The 12,425-nt window shown below is 52.5% G+C and overlaps 2 protein-coding genes across 5 annotated transcripts in view; one reads left to right on the top strand and one right to left on the bottom strand.

The window, feature by feature from the left end:
* Nucleotides 1–910, bottom strand: part of TESC (tescalcin) — a 60,292-nt gene extending 59,382 nt beyond the window's left edge. For 2 of the 3 annotated variants that reach the window (XM_054444766.2, XM_063646761.1), the window contains exon 1: nt 681–812. In XM_054444766.2, coding sequence (XP_054300741.1) covers nt 681–738 — 58 coding nt within the window. In that variant the 5' untranslated portion in view covers nt 739–812. Of the gene's footprint in view, nt 1–680 lie in introns of all 3 variants that reach the window. The other variant, XM_054444765.2, reaches the window with a different exon arrangement.
* Nucleotides 737–12,425, top strand: part of LOC134737625 (uncharacterized) — a 42,774-nt gene continuing 31,085 nt past the window's right edge. The window contains exons 1-2 of one of the 2 annotated variants that reach the window (XM_063646762.1): nt 737–1,106; nt 3,513–4,752. In XM_063646762.1, coding sequence (XP_063502832.1) covers nt 737–1,106; nt 3,513–3,766 — 624 coding nt within the window. In that variant the 3' untranslated portion in view covers nt 3,767–4,752. Of the gene's footprint in view, nt 1,107–3,512; nt 4,753–12,425 lie in introns of those variants that run through there. The other variant, XR_010122713.1, reaches the window with a different exon arrangement.

Genomic DNA, 12,425 nt, shown 5'->3' on the forward strand with positions numbered 1-12,425 from the left:
GCCTCCCAGGGTGCCCCGCCTCCGGGCCGATGAGGAACGCGCAGCCTTTGCTGGTCCCGGGAGACTAAGCGAACTCAGGGCAGGACGCTGGGCTCCGGACAAAGTGCTCTGCGGCCGCTGCCTCGCTAAAGTCTCCCAGCCACCCGCGGGGATGAGGCTGCCTGAACCCATTTTACAGATGCGAGGACGAAAGCAGGCGCGGGGCGCCGGCTCTCCCGACTAAGGTCACCCGGCCGGGGAGCGTCGGAGACCGGTTCCCACTCAGGTCCGCCGACTTCAAAACTTTCCGCTCTTGCGCTCACGAATGCAAACGACTCTCAGGTGCGGGGCGCGCGCGCCAGCGGGGCTGCCTGAGGGACTTGCCCGCCCGGCCCGAGGCACATGCCCTGCGCTTGGGAAGCCTGGGCCCCGCTCCCTCCCCGGTCCGCAGTCCCCCGGCCAGGGAGTTCCCAGGCCAGTCTGAGGCTGAGCGGCTGCCGCACTGAGCATCGCCGCGGAGCTCCTCGCCGCAGCCCGCGAGGTGGCCGGCGGGGACCCATTTGAAAGAGGAGGAGACTGAGGCGCAGAGAGGGCCCGCCACTGGCCCAAGGTCACACAGCGCGGCGGCGGGCCGAGGCCCCCAACAGTGGCCGTTCGGAGGTCCCGCCCCGGTCCCCGCGCCGCCCCCCGCGGGTACTCACAGCCGGTCTTGCCCTCGAGCTCCCGCACCTCCTCAGACGCGGAGTGGGCAGCGCCCATGGTGCCCGCGGCGGGGGCCCCGGGGCGCGCGTCCCTCTCAGGCCCCGCACTGGCTTCGGCTGCGCAGCGGCGGGACTGGCCTCGGGGCTGGCCTCGAGTCCGGCCTCGGGTCGGGCGCCAGCAAAAGCTCGCAGCCGCGGGTTCCGCGTGGGGCCGGAGCGGGGCCTCATATAACGGCGGAGGGCGGCGCGCCGCGGTCCTAGCGCACGCCGGTTTCGCGCACTGCGCGGCTGGGGTAGCGCCCCGCCCCGGCCCGGAAACCGCCGGGAAGGGGACCCCGGAGCCCACCGCTCTGGGTTCCCAGTCCGTGCAGCAGTGGCCACGTACCTCGTCCCTTCCGCACCCCTGCTGGATCTGGAAGGAAGCAGGTGTGAGCAAATTTGGGGGCGTGGGTAGGAGGGGTGGGACCTTTGGGAGGTGCTATGCCCACTCCCAACCCATCCCACCTCACATCCTCCAGATCTTAGAAGAGAAACTCCACTGAGATAGTCAAGGAAGTCAGCGAGCATGAATTAGCTCTATGGAGAACAACAGTAATAATAATCCTATTTGAAAATGCACCATGCGCTTTAGTTTATTCCAGGAAAGCCCAGCACCTTCTGAGGTGAACACACCCACGTGGCGGCCCGTGTGGGCCCTGCACAGCCCGGTGGCTGAGGGGCACCTCAAACTGCAGGAGCGGGCTGGGCGCGGTGGCTCACGCCTGTAATCCCAGCACTTTGGGAGGCCAAGGCGGGCGGATCACTTGAGCTCATGAGTTCGAGACCAGCCTGGCCAACATGGTGAAACCCCGTCTCTACTAAAAACACAAAAATTAGCAGTGCGCGGTGGCACATGCCTGTAATCCCAGCTACTCCGGAGGCTGAGGCAGGAGAATCACTTGCACCTGGGAGGCAGAGGTTGCAGTGAGCTGAGATCTTGCCACTGCACTCCAGCCTGGGTGACAGCGCAAGACTTTGTCTCAAAAAACAAACAAAAAAACAACTGCAGAAGCGGGTCCAGGAGGCTGCATTTGGGACAAACTGCTGGAGAGAAGGCAATGCCGGTGGTCCCCATGCCCATTAGGGAAGTTCTGGTTTAAGATGGCTTAAGGGGTTGGCTCTCCATCCAGCTGGGGTGACTGGGGCCGATGCTGTTGCCTGTGTAATGTGATTCCTCCTTAAAATAAGGATAAGTTAATGAGATGTCCACCAGAGGGCCTGGCATGGACACAGCACATGGCCACAGAGGCTGGTGGGCACTATGGAATCTTGTCCCCTGGGGAGGCACACAGCCAGGGCAGAACATCAAGGTCAAGCCTCTCCTGAGGGCTCTGCAGTGCTTAGTGACACCGCTATCAATGACCGTCAGGTATCAGGTCTGTTCTGAACGTTAGACTCGATGATAAATGTTGGGGGGGAAAAGGGGACAGGGTAGGGGGCAGGAGTTTTTCGGTGCCCACAGAGGGGACTTGGGTGGACCTACCTCCATCAGTTTCACAGGCTGCTGGGAAGGGGGCTGCTGAGAACTGCTATTCATTCCTGCAGACTACAGGCTCAAGCCAAGGGTCACAGCCCTTTCCAGGGGCAGGAGGTGACTTTCAGAGCCCGATGTAGAGGGTGGGAGTTGGTCCTAAAACCTCCTAGAGCAGCAGAATCAGACCCTTCCTGGTTGCAAATCCAGCTTTTGGCCAGGTGCAGTGACTCATGTCTGTAATCTCACCACTTTGGGAGGCTGAGACAGGAGGATTGAGCCCAGGAGTTTGAAACCAGCCTGGGCAACATAGCAAGACCCCAGCTCCACCAAAAATTAAAACTTTTAAAAAATGAGCTAGGCACAATGGTGTGTGCCTGAAGTCCCAGCTACTTGGGAGGATGAGGCAGGAGGATTGCTTGAGCCCAGGAGTTAGAGGCTACAGTGAGCTATGATTACACCACCGAACTCCAGCCCAGGCGACAGAGCAAGACCCTGTCTCTAAAATGGAAAATCCAGCTTCCTCTTACACTGCCTGTCTGCACTCGTAGAGCTAAGGCAGCACTTGCAATCTGCATTTTAAAGCACTCTCCAGAGGGCAGTGCAAGACCTGATCAAGGTGGAAAGATGTTGGCTGTGGGTCATCAGCTGGTCTGAGCCGGCAGGACAGCTGACCTAGGGACTGCATTTCGGGTTAGAAGGATTCTGGAAACAGGCAGGCCTCTGGGATCAGGAAAAGGATCCCCACTACCCCTGGAAGTTCTGAGCCTCTGAGCCAGCCCATTACATACAGCTGCTGGGAGTAATTTTATTCCAACTTAAAATGTCAGTTCCTGGAATGTTATTATATTAAACTAGTCAAGGATTAAATGATGGAGCTGTCTGCTGTGGGGGATAGGAAGTGGCATTCTCTGGACATCAGCCCCTCCTGCTTGGCACCGTTGCTCCGGTGGGGACAAAAGCCCTGGGACAAGGAGAAGGGCACATGGCTTCACACTGTCCTTTGGCGATCTCGAGGAAGCCCCTGGTATCTAGGATGAAGGGAGTCTGTCCTACCCAATCACCTGTCTACCCTGACCCACTGACCGCTGTTAGCTACTAGACAAGCACTTGTACTTGTTCCTTTTGCCTGAAACTCTCTTCCACTCCCGCTTCCTCTTCAGACCTCAGTGGGAACTCACATCCTCAGGGAGGCCTTCTCAGAGTCCTCATCCCCTCTCCTGGGTCCACAGCCAAACAAGCCACCACCACCAGTCAGCAGGGAGCTGGGAGGGAGGAAGTCTTGTGTAGGATGACAGAGGAGGATTTATTCCTAATTGCAGGGCTTCGAGAAGTAATCAGGAGATCCTTGGAGCAGCACGAAGGCAGAAAAAACCAAGGCACAATTTATGCATCCGTTCAATCATTTATTCATTGCACATTTATTGAGCACCTACTATGTTCAGGGCTCTTGCTGGGTCCTGGAGCCACAGCCAGGAATAAGATGCCACCTTCGCTCCTGAGGAACTCCTGGTGGAGTGAGGAGACAGACACACGGGCAGTGACAAAGCAGATGGGTAAACAAGGGCTGATGTGATGGAGCCGACAGAGAGATGGAACGTTCAAACCAGAATGGGCCCCTGGAGAGACTCTGTCATCCCTAAAGCTGAGCTTCAGGAAGTCCAGGACTGTCCCCAACTGTGGTCCCGAAGGGATACAGCAAAGCCAAATTCTTGGTGGACAGATGTCTCTGTGTGGGCCCCTGCAGTGGCACCCACCATCTGCCCGGACTCTGCCCTCCTCTGGCAATGATGCACACACCTCAGGGCACCCTCCACGCAAAGCCAGCCGCTGCCTGTTCCGGGACGTCATGGCTTTCATTCAAACCTACCAATGGCTCTGCAGGCGTCAACAAAGCAAGAAGCAAGAATGAGATCTGCAGCTTTGCATGGGGTCTGGCCAGGGCTCATTGGATTTTTTTGTCTAGAGCCCTGGAAGAGGGGCACCCCGTTGGGAGGCAAGCTTTATCCCCCCCCAATAACACAGCATGACTTTTGGAGGACTGGGAAACACTTTAGTCACCAGGCAACTGTGTCTTTTCTCCCAGAGGACCTCCTCCCGGAGGAGCTGATTAAAAGTGGTGGCCGCAATTCATATAGCTGGTCCCTGTGAAGCCGCAAAGAGCAGCTGAGCCCAGAGATGGCCAGGACGGTCTTCACTTGGCTCTCCCACCTTCCCATCATGGAGGGCTATGAAACCATACTTGGGCAAGTTAACCTCTCTCATCCTCAGTTTCCCCATCTGCAAAGTGCCAATAACATTGTGAGGGTTAAATGCAGATTCATATATGTAAGGTGATTCATACATGTAAGGTGATTGTGAAGGTTAAATGCAGATTCATATATGTAACATTGTAAGGGTTAAATGCAGATTCATATACAGAAGGTGCTTAAAACTGCCTGACACCGTAAGTGCTAGCCAGTGGTGAGCTGGTAAACAAGTTCTCTGAAAAGGGCAGGAGGGGCAGAAGTCCTAATCTGTAGCAGTTGCCAATTTCTGTGTGTAAATACTCCTACCATAGTCAATTTCAAGTTACTGATAATTTAACAATAGGCTTGCAAAATCCCTGAATTTTGTTTTTTAGATATGGGATCTCACTATGTTGCTCAGGCTAGCATTGAACTCCTGGGCTCAGAGGATCCTCCTGCCTCAGCTTTCCAGGTAGCTGCGAATACAGGCATGCGCCACCATGCCTGGCTTAAAATCCCTGAATATTTAACCATTTGCTCTTGCAAGCCAGTCAATACCAGGAAACGACTACCCAGTTGACTGTCATATGTTCGTTTATTTGTTCATGCATTCACTATTGAGTGCCAGGAGTTTTGACACTACAGTGAAGGAGACAGTCCCTGACCTCAGGGATCCCAAAGTCTGCAAGGAAAGAGATGTGAACAGAACACCATGGTATGCTAGCCCGTACCAGTCACTGCAGGGGCCTGGAGGAGAGGCACCCAGCACATCCGCATTTTATTGATAGAAAAACCAAGATGTTCCCAAAGGACTGTAAACCAGAATCAGAGCATAGACTTGAAGGTGTCTGAATAGCAGTTTCTGTAATTCACCTGCCCCTTCTAATGGTTTAGCTTGGGGTAACTCCCAAGGCATGGTAATGTTCTAGGAGTAACACGACATTTTTCTTAGCATTTGGGCCACTGACCAAGAGATTTATGGGGACTCCAAGTACCATTGAGACCGCCTTTGCAAAAATTATAACAGAAAGTTATGACACCGAGAGCGATCTGATCTCACCGACCTTCATCTTGCCTCTAACTTTCAAAATGCCCTTGGTCATTCCTGGGCTTGAGCCAAGCTAACTTTGGGAGAAATTTAATTTATAGTTTAAAGGAGAATAGCCCTTCCCCAAAACTAAGCCGCCTTCATAAAACTAATGAAAGGCTACCAGGTGGCCGGGCACAGTGGCTTAAGCTTGTAATCCCAACACTTTGAGAGACTGGGGTGGGAGGATCGTTTGAGCCAGGAGTTCAAGACTAGCCTGGGTAACTTAGTGAGACCCTGCCTCTATTTAAAAAAAAAAAAAAAAAAAAAAATTAGCAGTGCATGATGGCATGTGCCTTTGGTCCCAGCTACTCAGGAGGCTGAAGTGGGAGGATCACTTGAGCCCAGGAGTTTTAAGCTGCAGTGAGCCACGATCACACCACTGCATTCCTGCCTGGGGGACAGAGTGAGAACCTGTCTCTTAAAAAAAAATGAAAAGAAAAGAAAGACCACCAGGTTAGGAGGACGAGAGGGGCCTAAATTTCACTAAGACGCAGTCATAGTTAAATGACAACCAGTCATTATTCCAGAGGATACAAGATTTGCAACTGTCCCAGTTCACTATTGTGGAACCTAAGATTGGCCTTTTGAGATGTCTTTACCTGCATTTCTGATGACCGAATGGCCCCAACCAGACCTTCAACTCTTGGCTCAGCCAGTCCTGGGGACCCCGCCCAGAAGTGGACTCGATGCACAAGGACCATTTGGACCCATTTTTTTTTTGAGACGGAATCTCGTTGTCCCCCAGGCTGGAGCGCAATGGTACAATCTTGGCTCGCTGCAACCTCTGCCTCCCAGGCTCAAGCGATTCTCCTGCCTCAGCCTCCCGAGTAGCGGGATTACAGGCAGGTGCCACTGTGCCCAGCTAATTTTTGTATTTTTAGTAGAGACAGGGTTTCACCATGTTGCCCAGGCTGGTCTTGAACTCCTGACCTCAGGTGATCCACCCGCCTCGGCCTCCCAAAGTGCTGAGATTACAGGCGTGAGCTTTTGTTTATATAAGCCACTGAGTTGGTATAATAATTTGTTGCAGCAGCAACAGGAAATGAATACACACACTGGGTTTGCACTTGGAAAAATACAGTGCCAAGGAGACAGCGTTGACCAGACTGTCTTCCTACAGGGATGATTTTTTTTTTTTTCTTGAGACAGGGTCTCGCTCTGTTGCCCTGGCTGGAGTGCAGTGGCATGATCATAGCTCCCTGCAGCCTCAAACTCCTGGGCTCAAGCGATCCTCCTGCCCCAGCCTCCTGAGTAGCTGGGATTACAGGCACACACCACCAAGCCTGGCTAAGTTTTAAATATTTTGTAGAGACAGGGCCTCGCTATGTTGCCCAGGCTGGTTTTGAACTCCTGGTCTCAAGCAGTCTGCCTCAGCCTCCCAAAGTGCTGGGATTACAGGCATGAGCCATTGGCCCAGCCCTAAAAGGATGATTTAAGTTCTGTGTGCATACAATCACCTTGGTTCTTATTTAAATTCAGATTCTGAGGTCCAGGTGTTCTATCTCAGGAGGCCCAGCAATGCATTTTTTACTTCTTGTATTTTTATTGATATATCATAGTAGCAAATATTTTGGGGGCATGTGATATTTTGATATATGTATACAATGTGTCATGATCAATGAAGTTAATTGGGATATGCGTCACCTCATTTTTTCTTTGTACTGGGAACAATTTTTCTCTTCTAGCTATTTTGAAATATAAATTACTGTTAACTGTAATTATAATTCCCTACTTACTCTCAGATTCCCTACTATCAAATACTAGAACTTATTGCTTCTATCTAACTGTAATTCTGGACCCATTACAGGAATGCTTTTATTTTTTTTGAGACAGAGTCTCACTCTGTTGCCCATGCTCGTGTGATCTCGGCTCACAGCAACCTCCACCTCCCGGGTTCAAACGATTCTCCTGCCTCAGCCTCCTGAGTAGCTGGGATTACAGGCAGGTGCCACCATGTGTCTGTATTTTTAGTAGAGACAGGGTTTCTCCATGTTTGCCAGGCTGGATTCAAACCCCTGACCTCAGGTGATCCGCCTGCCGCGGCCTCTCATTTCAAAGTGCTAGTATTACAGGCGTGAGCCACCGAGCCCGGCTTTTTTTTTTTTTTTTTTTTTTTTTTTTAAGATGCGATCTCACTCTGTTGCCCAGGCTGGAGTGCAGTGGCACAAACATGGCTCACTGCAACCCCAACCTCCTGAACAACTAGCACTAGAAGCACACCACCACGCCTGGCTAGTTTTGTAATTATGTGTAGAGACGAAAGCTCACTATGCTGCCCGGGCTGCTTGAACTCCTGGGCTCAAGCAATCCTCCTGCCTTGGCCTCCCAAAGTGTTAGGATTACAGGTGTGAGTCACTGTGCCCAGCTAGGAGTGCATTTTAAATGAGAACTCCAGGTGATTTTGATGGAGATGGTCTTGTGTGTGTTGTAATGGCTTTGAGGTATTATCCACATACGCCGCCGCCATTTAAAGTGCACAATTCAATGATTTTTCGTATCTTCGGAGTTGTGCAGCCATCACTAAAATCAATTTTAGAACATTTTTGTCAGCCCCAAAAGAAACCCCATACTCCCTGTCACCCCTCAATTCCCCCATCCTCTCCGGGTTCTGGCAACCACTAATCTCTTCTGTCTCTGAGGATTTGCCTATTCTGGACATTACATATAAACGGAATAATACGATATGTGGCTGTCTGTGTCTGGCTTCTTTCACTCAGCATAAGGTCTTCAAGGTTCATCCACGTTGTAGCACCTGTCAATGCTTCATTCCTTTTCATGACTAAGTAATATTCCACAGATAAACCACATTTTGTTTATCCATTCACGGGTTGATGAACACTTGGGTTGATTCCACCTTTTGGCTCTTATAAATAGCACTGCTGTGAACACTAGAGTACAAGGGTCTGTTTGAGTCCCTGTGACAACCTCATTTTGACACCCATGGACACAGTGGCTGGGGAGTCATTCTCCTTTCTGTAATGCATCACTTCCAGAGCAGGCACAAGGGGAGTGAGTACAGGGAATCACTGGATGAGGAGGGTCTATACGTACCAGTAACTGTACAGCTTTCTTCAAAGTATCTCATGTAACTGCATTGTAACTGTCATGGCCAAAGATAGAGGCTTGGGCAATTAATCACACTGTGTTGCCAATGTGGAAACAGAGACTCATGGAAGCTCAAATCACTTACTTGAGTTCACATGGTCCGCAGATGGCACAGCCCTGGTGGGTCCAAGCCCCTGACCCACAAAGCAGTGATACTTCTCACAGGTGCCTGTCTCCACTGGGGGTTACCTGGCTGGCAAAACAGGAAGAAAGTGCAAAATCCATTTCTTCCGTCTGCTGAATCAGATGGCCACAATTTAGCTCCGAGTAATGACCGAGGAATTCCCCTTTGCGGAGTACTAAGCACTTTCTAGATTCTATGAACCTTGCTGCCTCCTAAGACAACACTACAGAATGTGCATTCTTCACATCTCTGTTATGAGCACAAGGAACTGAGGCTTGGCAAAGCGACCCCAGGCTGCCACATTGGTTCTCAAATGGTTTTGTGCCGTAGGATTCCTTGTGTAGGAACCTGCGTTTTAACAAGGATTGGCCGGGCGCGGCGGCTCACGCCTGTAATCCCAGCACTCTGGGAGGCTGAGGTGGGTGGATCACCTGAGGTCAGGAGTTCAAGACCAGCCTGGCCAACATGGTGAAACCCTATCTCTACTAAAAATACAAAAATTAGCTGGGCGTGGTGGTGCACACCTGTAATCCCAGCTACTTGGGAGGCTGAAGCAGGAGAATTGGTCCAACCCAGGAGGCAGAGGTTGCAGTGAACCAAGGTCACGACACTGCACTCCAGCCTGGGCGACAGAGTGAGACTCTGTCTCAAAAAACAAACAAGGACTGCACTGGGAAAGGGACGTTTAAGAGCCCCCTCGGACTAAGACGCTAGCTTCTCATGGCCTCACTGTCCCTGGACACCTGCAGGAACAGACTCCACACTCAGGTGCAAGGAGGGGGATCCTTCCCAAAGGGCCACCTCTGTGATCACAAAAGGGCACAGGCCAGGAGGAAAAGCTATGACTTAGTTGTCCCCTTGGCTGTCTGGCCTCCAGGCAGGCCCACACCTCCAGTGTGCTAGTAAGTGACAGGGCTGGAACTCAATGCTGAGTTGGCCGCCTTTGGGGACCATGAGCTGCCCCACGGGGCGATGCAGCTGGCTGTGGAGCTGCAAGCCAATCTCAGCACCTCATTCACCCTGGCACCTCCCCAGCCAGGAAGGCCCAGGCCCAGCCATCTCCTCCCTCCCCCACTTTCCTCCTGAGATGACTGCAATTACCAATGAGACCCGGCTGAGTGCCTGGGAGGCAGGGATGATAAATATATGTTGGGGTTCACAGTTGGTGCAGTTGATAATTTGGGGCTTACTTGGGAAAGCAGGCAGCAGGCACCTACCATTTTGACCAGCTGGAGCAGGCAGCCAGGGTGGGAGACTGTAGAGGTAAGAGGTGGGGCCCGGAGCCCTGAGGCCCCCCAGCCCTGCCTGGCCACACTGACTCAGCAGAGCTCAGAACACACTCTCCGCTGACAAGGCAAGCGTGCTCTTCCCAGCTGGCCGCTCTCAGCTATCTCTTCAAACCCTCCCAGGAGGGCTGCGGAGAGCAGATGCGGGAATCACACCTGGCTTCTTACCTTCATGCAGGAAAACAAGGAGTGGGATGTGAACAAAAGGCGGGGGGCTTCCCAGCTGCCCTTTAAGTAGAAGCTTCACCTGTGCCAAGGAGACCATGTGGTTCGTGGGTAGGGGAGAAAAATGCTTTGAGGGTTTCTGGGTCCCAGCTGCCTGCACAGGCAGGTGAAAGTCCTGCACCAGGTTCATTGTTCTGACCTGATATAGGACCCTTCCGGGGGAGAAAACCTGGAGAGTTCTCTCTCCCTCCCTCCTTTCCGTAGGAGCTGAACAGCTGAACTTCTACTGAAGTTGGGGAGCTCAAGGCAGGGCTGACAAGCCCCTCGGAATTGGCTAGTTCTACCCTCTCGTTTCCCTTCCTTTTTTTTTTTTTTTTTTTTTTTGACAGAGTCTCACTGTGTCACCCAGACTGGACTGCAGTGGTGGGATCTCAGCTCACGGCAACCTCCGCCTCCCAGGTTCAAGCAATTCTCTGGCTTCAGCCTCCCAAGTAGCTGGGATTGCAGACGTGCACCACCATGCCTGGCTAATTTTTGTATTTTTAGTAGAGATGGGGTTTCACCATGTTAGCCATGCAGGTCTCAAACTCCTGACCTCAGGGGATCCACCCACCTTGGCAAAGCACTGGGATTACAGACGTGAGCCATCATGCCTGGCACATACTCTCATTTTCACAGAGGAAGAAACAGAAGCTCATATGGTCATCCAGCAAGGATATAATTGGCTGGATCTAGATCAGGTCCTGAGACTCAGACAGGGGCACAGGGGGACTCTGCAAGGGTGGATTCGGTCAGGTTCTCCAGCATTCTGGTATGAAAAGGCAAGTTCCTGGCTGGGCGTGGTGGCTCACGCCTTTAATCCCAGCACTTTAGGAGGCTGAGGCAGGCAGATTACCTGAGGTCAGGAGTTCAAGACCAGCCTGGGGAACATGGTGAAACCCCCGTCTCTATTAAAAATACAAAAATTAGTTGGGCATGGTGGTGGGCACCTGTAATCTCAGCTACTTGGGAGGCTGAGGCAGGAGAATCGCCTGAACCCAGGAGGCAGAGGTTGCAGCGAGCCGAGATCACGCCACTGCATTCCAGCCTGGGCGAAGAGCAAAACTCCATCTCAAAAAAAAAAAAAAAAAAAAAAGAAAAGGGAGGTTCCTGGAACCTATTGAGAGAACTACTGAGCTGGCTCCTCTGTACATTCAAATCTGAGAGCCTCTGCTCTAGAGACCTAGACAGATCTGGGGTCAAGTCCTGTCTTTGGACTTAGGCAAGTGACTTCACCCCTCCAATCCTTGGTTCCCGTCTGCGGCCTGTGAAATGGGCACACAGATTTTACATGAAGTGCTGCCAAATGGAAGGTGCTCAGTAACAGACAGGTGTGACCCTGATCATCGGCCGGCTCAGGGCCTACTGCTCCAGGTGCAGTTGCTGGGCCTGGCCGGGACTCAGTGGGGAACGATGGCCTCTCAGGAGGCTCCCTGCACAAGCTGACGTGCATGGGGCAGAGGGTCCGCAGAGATAAGTTGTTCTCAGCTTGTGTGCTGCAGGAGATGAGGAGGACAATTTGGTGCCTGTCCCCGGGGGCAGGTCCCAGCTCCTCAGAAGGAAGAAGCATAGACAGGCCTGAATATTTATGAAGCCTGGGGCTCAACCCCAGCCACAGATACCACAGGGTGAAGAGCGGGCCTGTCCATTTCTAGGTGGAGGAAGGTGGGTGTGGATAGGCATGAACTCAGCACTTAGGCACCCCTGTGGGTAGGTCAGCAGGAGGTGGGCAGGGTCCCAGGAGCAGGGGCGCCTGCAGGAGGCATCCTTCCCAGGACCTCAGTCAGAGGTGCAGGGGCAGAACTGAGGACAGATGGGATTACTGCAAAGTTCTCCTTCCCTCTGTCTCTGTCCACAGAGCATGCCGGAACGGGGGATACCTTCACGCCACTCACACTGAGGCTTCATTTCCTATCCAGGAGGACGCAGACAGAAGGCCCATGGCTTTGGATCAGCCTTGACATTCAGAAGTCAAGGAGAATAGAATTTTTTTGAGATGCATTTATGTTTAGAAGCAGCAACATGAGGCTAAAGTCTCTTTCTGGAGAACTCAGGAAGTGAGAGCCCTCTGTCTGCTGCGGTACGGAGAGAGCCCAGGTGCAGAATGAACCAGAGCGGCTGTTCTTGAGCCTGGCCTCACATTAGAACCACCTCGGGAGTATGTAGAACGCCTGATGCTCAGGCCACACCCAGACCCC

Source organism: Pongo pygmaeus, chromosome 10, assembly GCF_028885625.2.
Source record: "Pongo pygmaeus isolate AG05252 chromosome 10, NHGRI_mPonPyg2-v2.0_pri, whole genome shotgun sequence".
In the NCBI taxonomy this organism is placed as follows: Eukaryota; Metazoa; Chordata; class Mammalia; order Primates; family Hominidae; genus Pongo; species Pongo pygmaeus.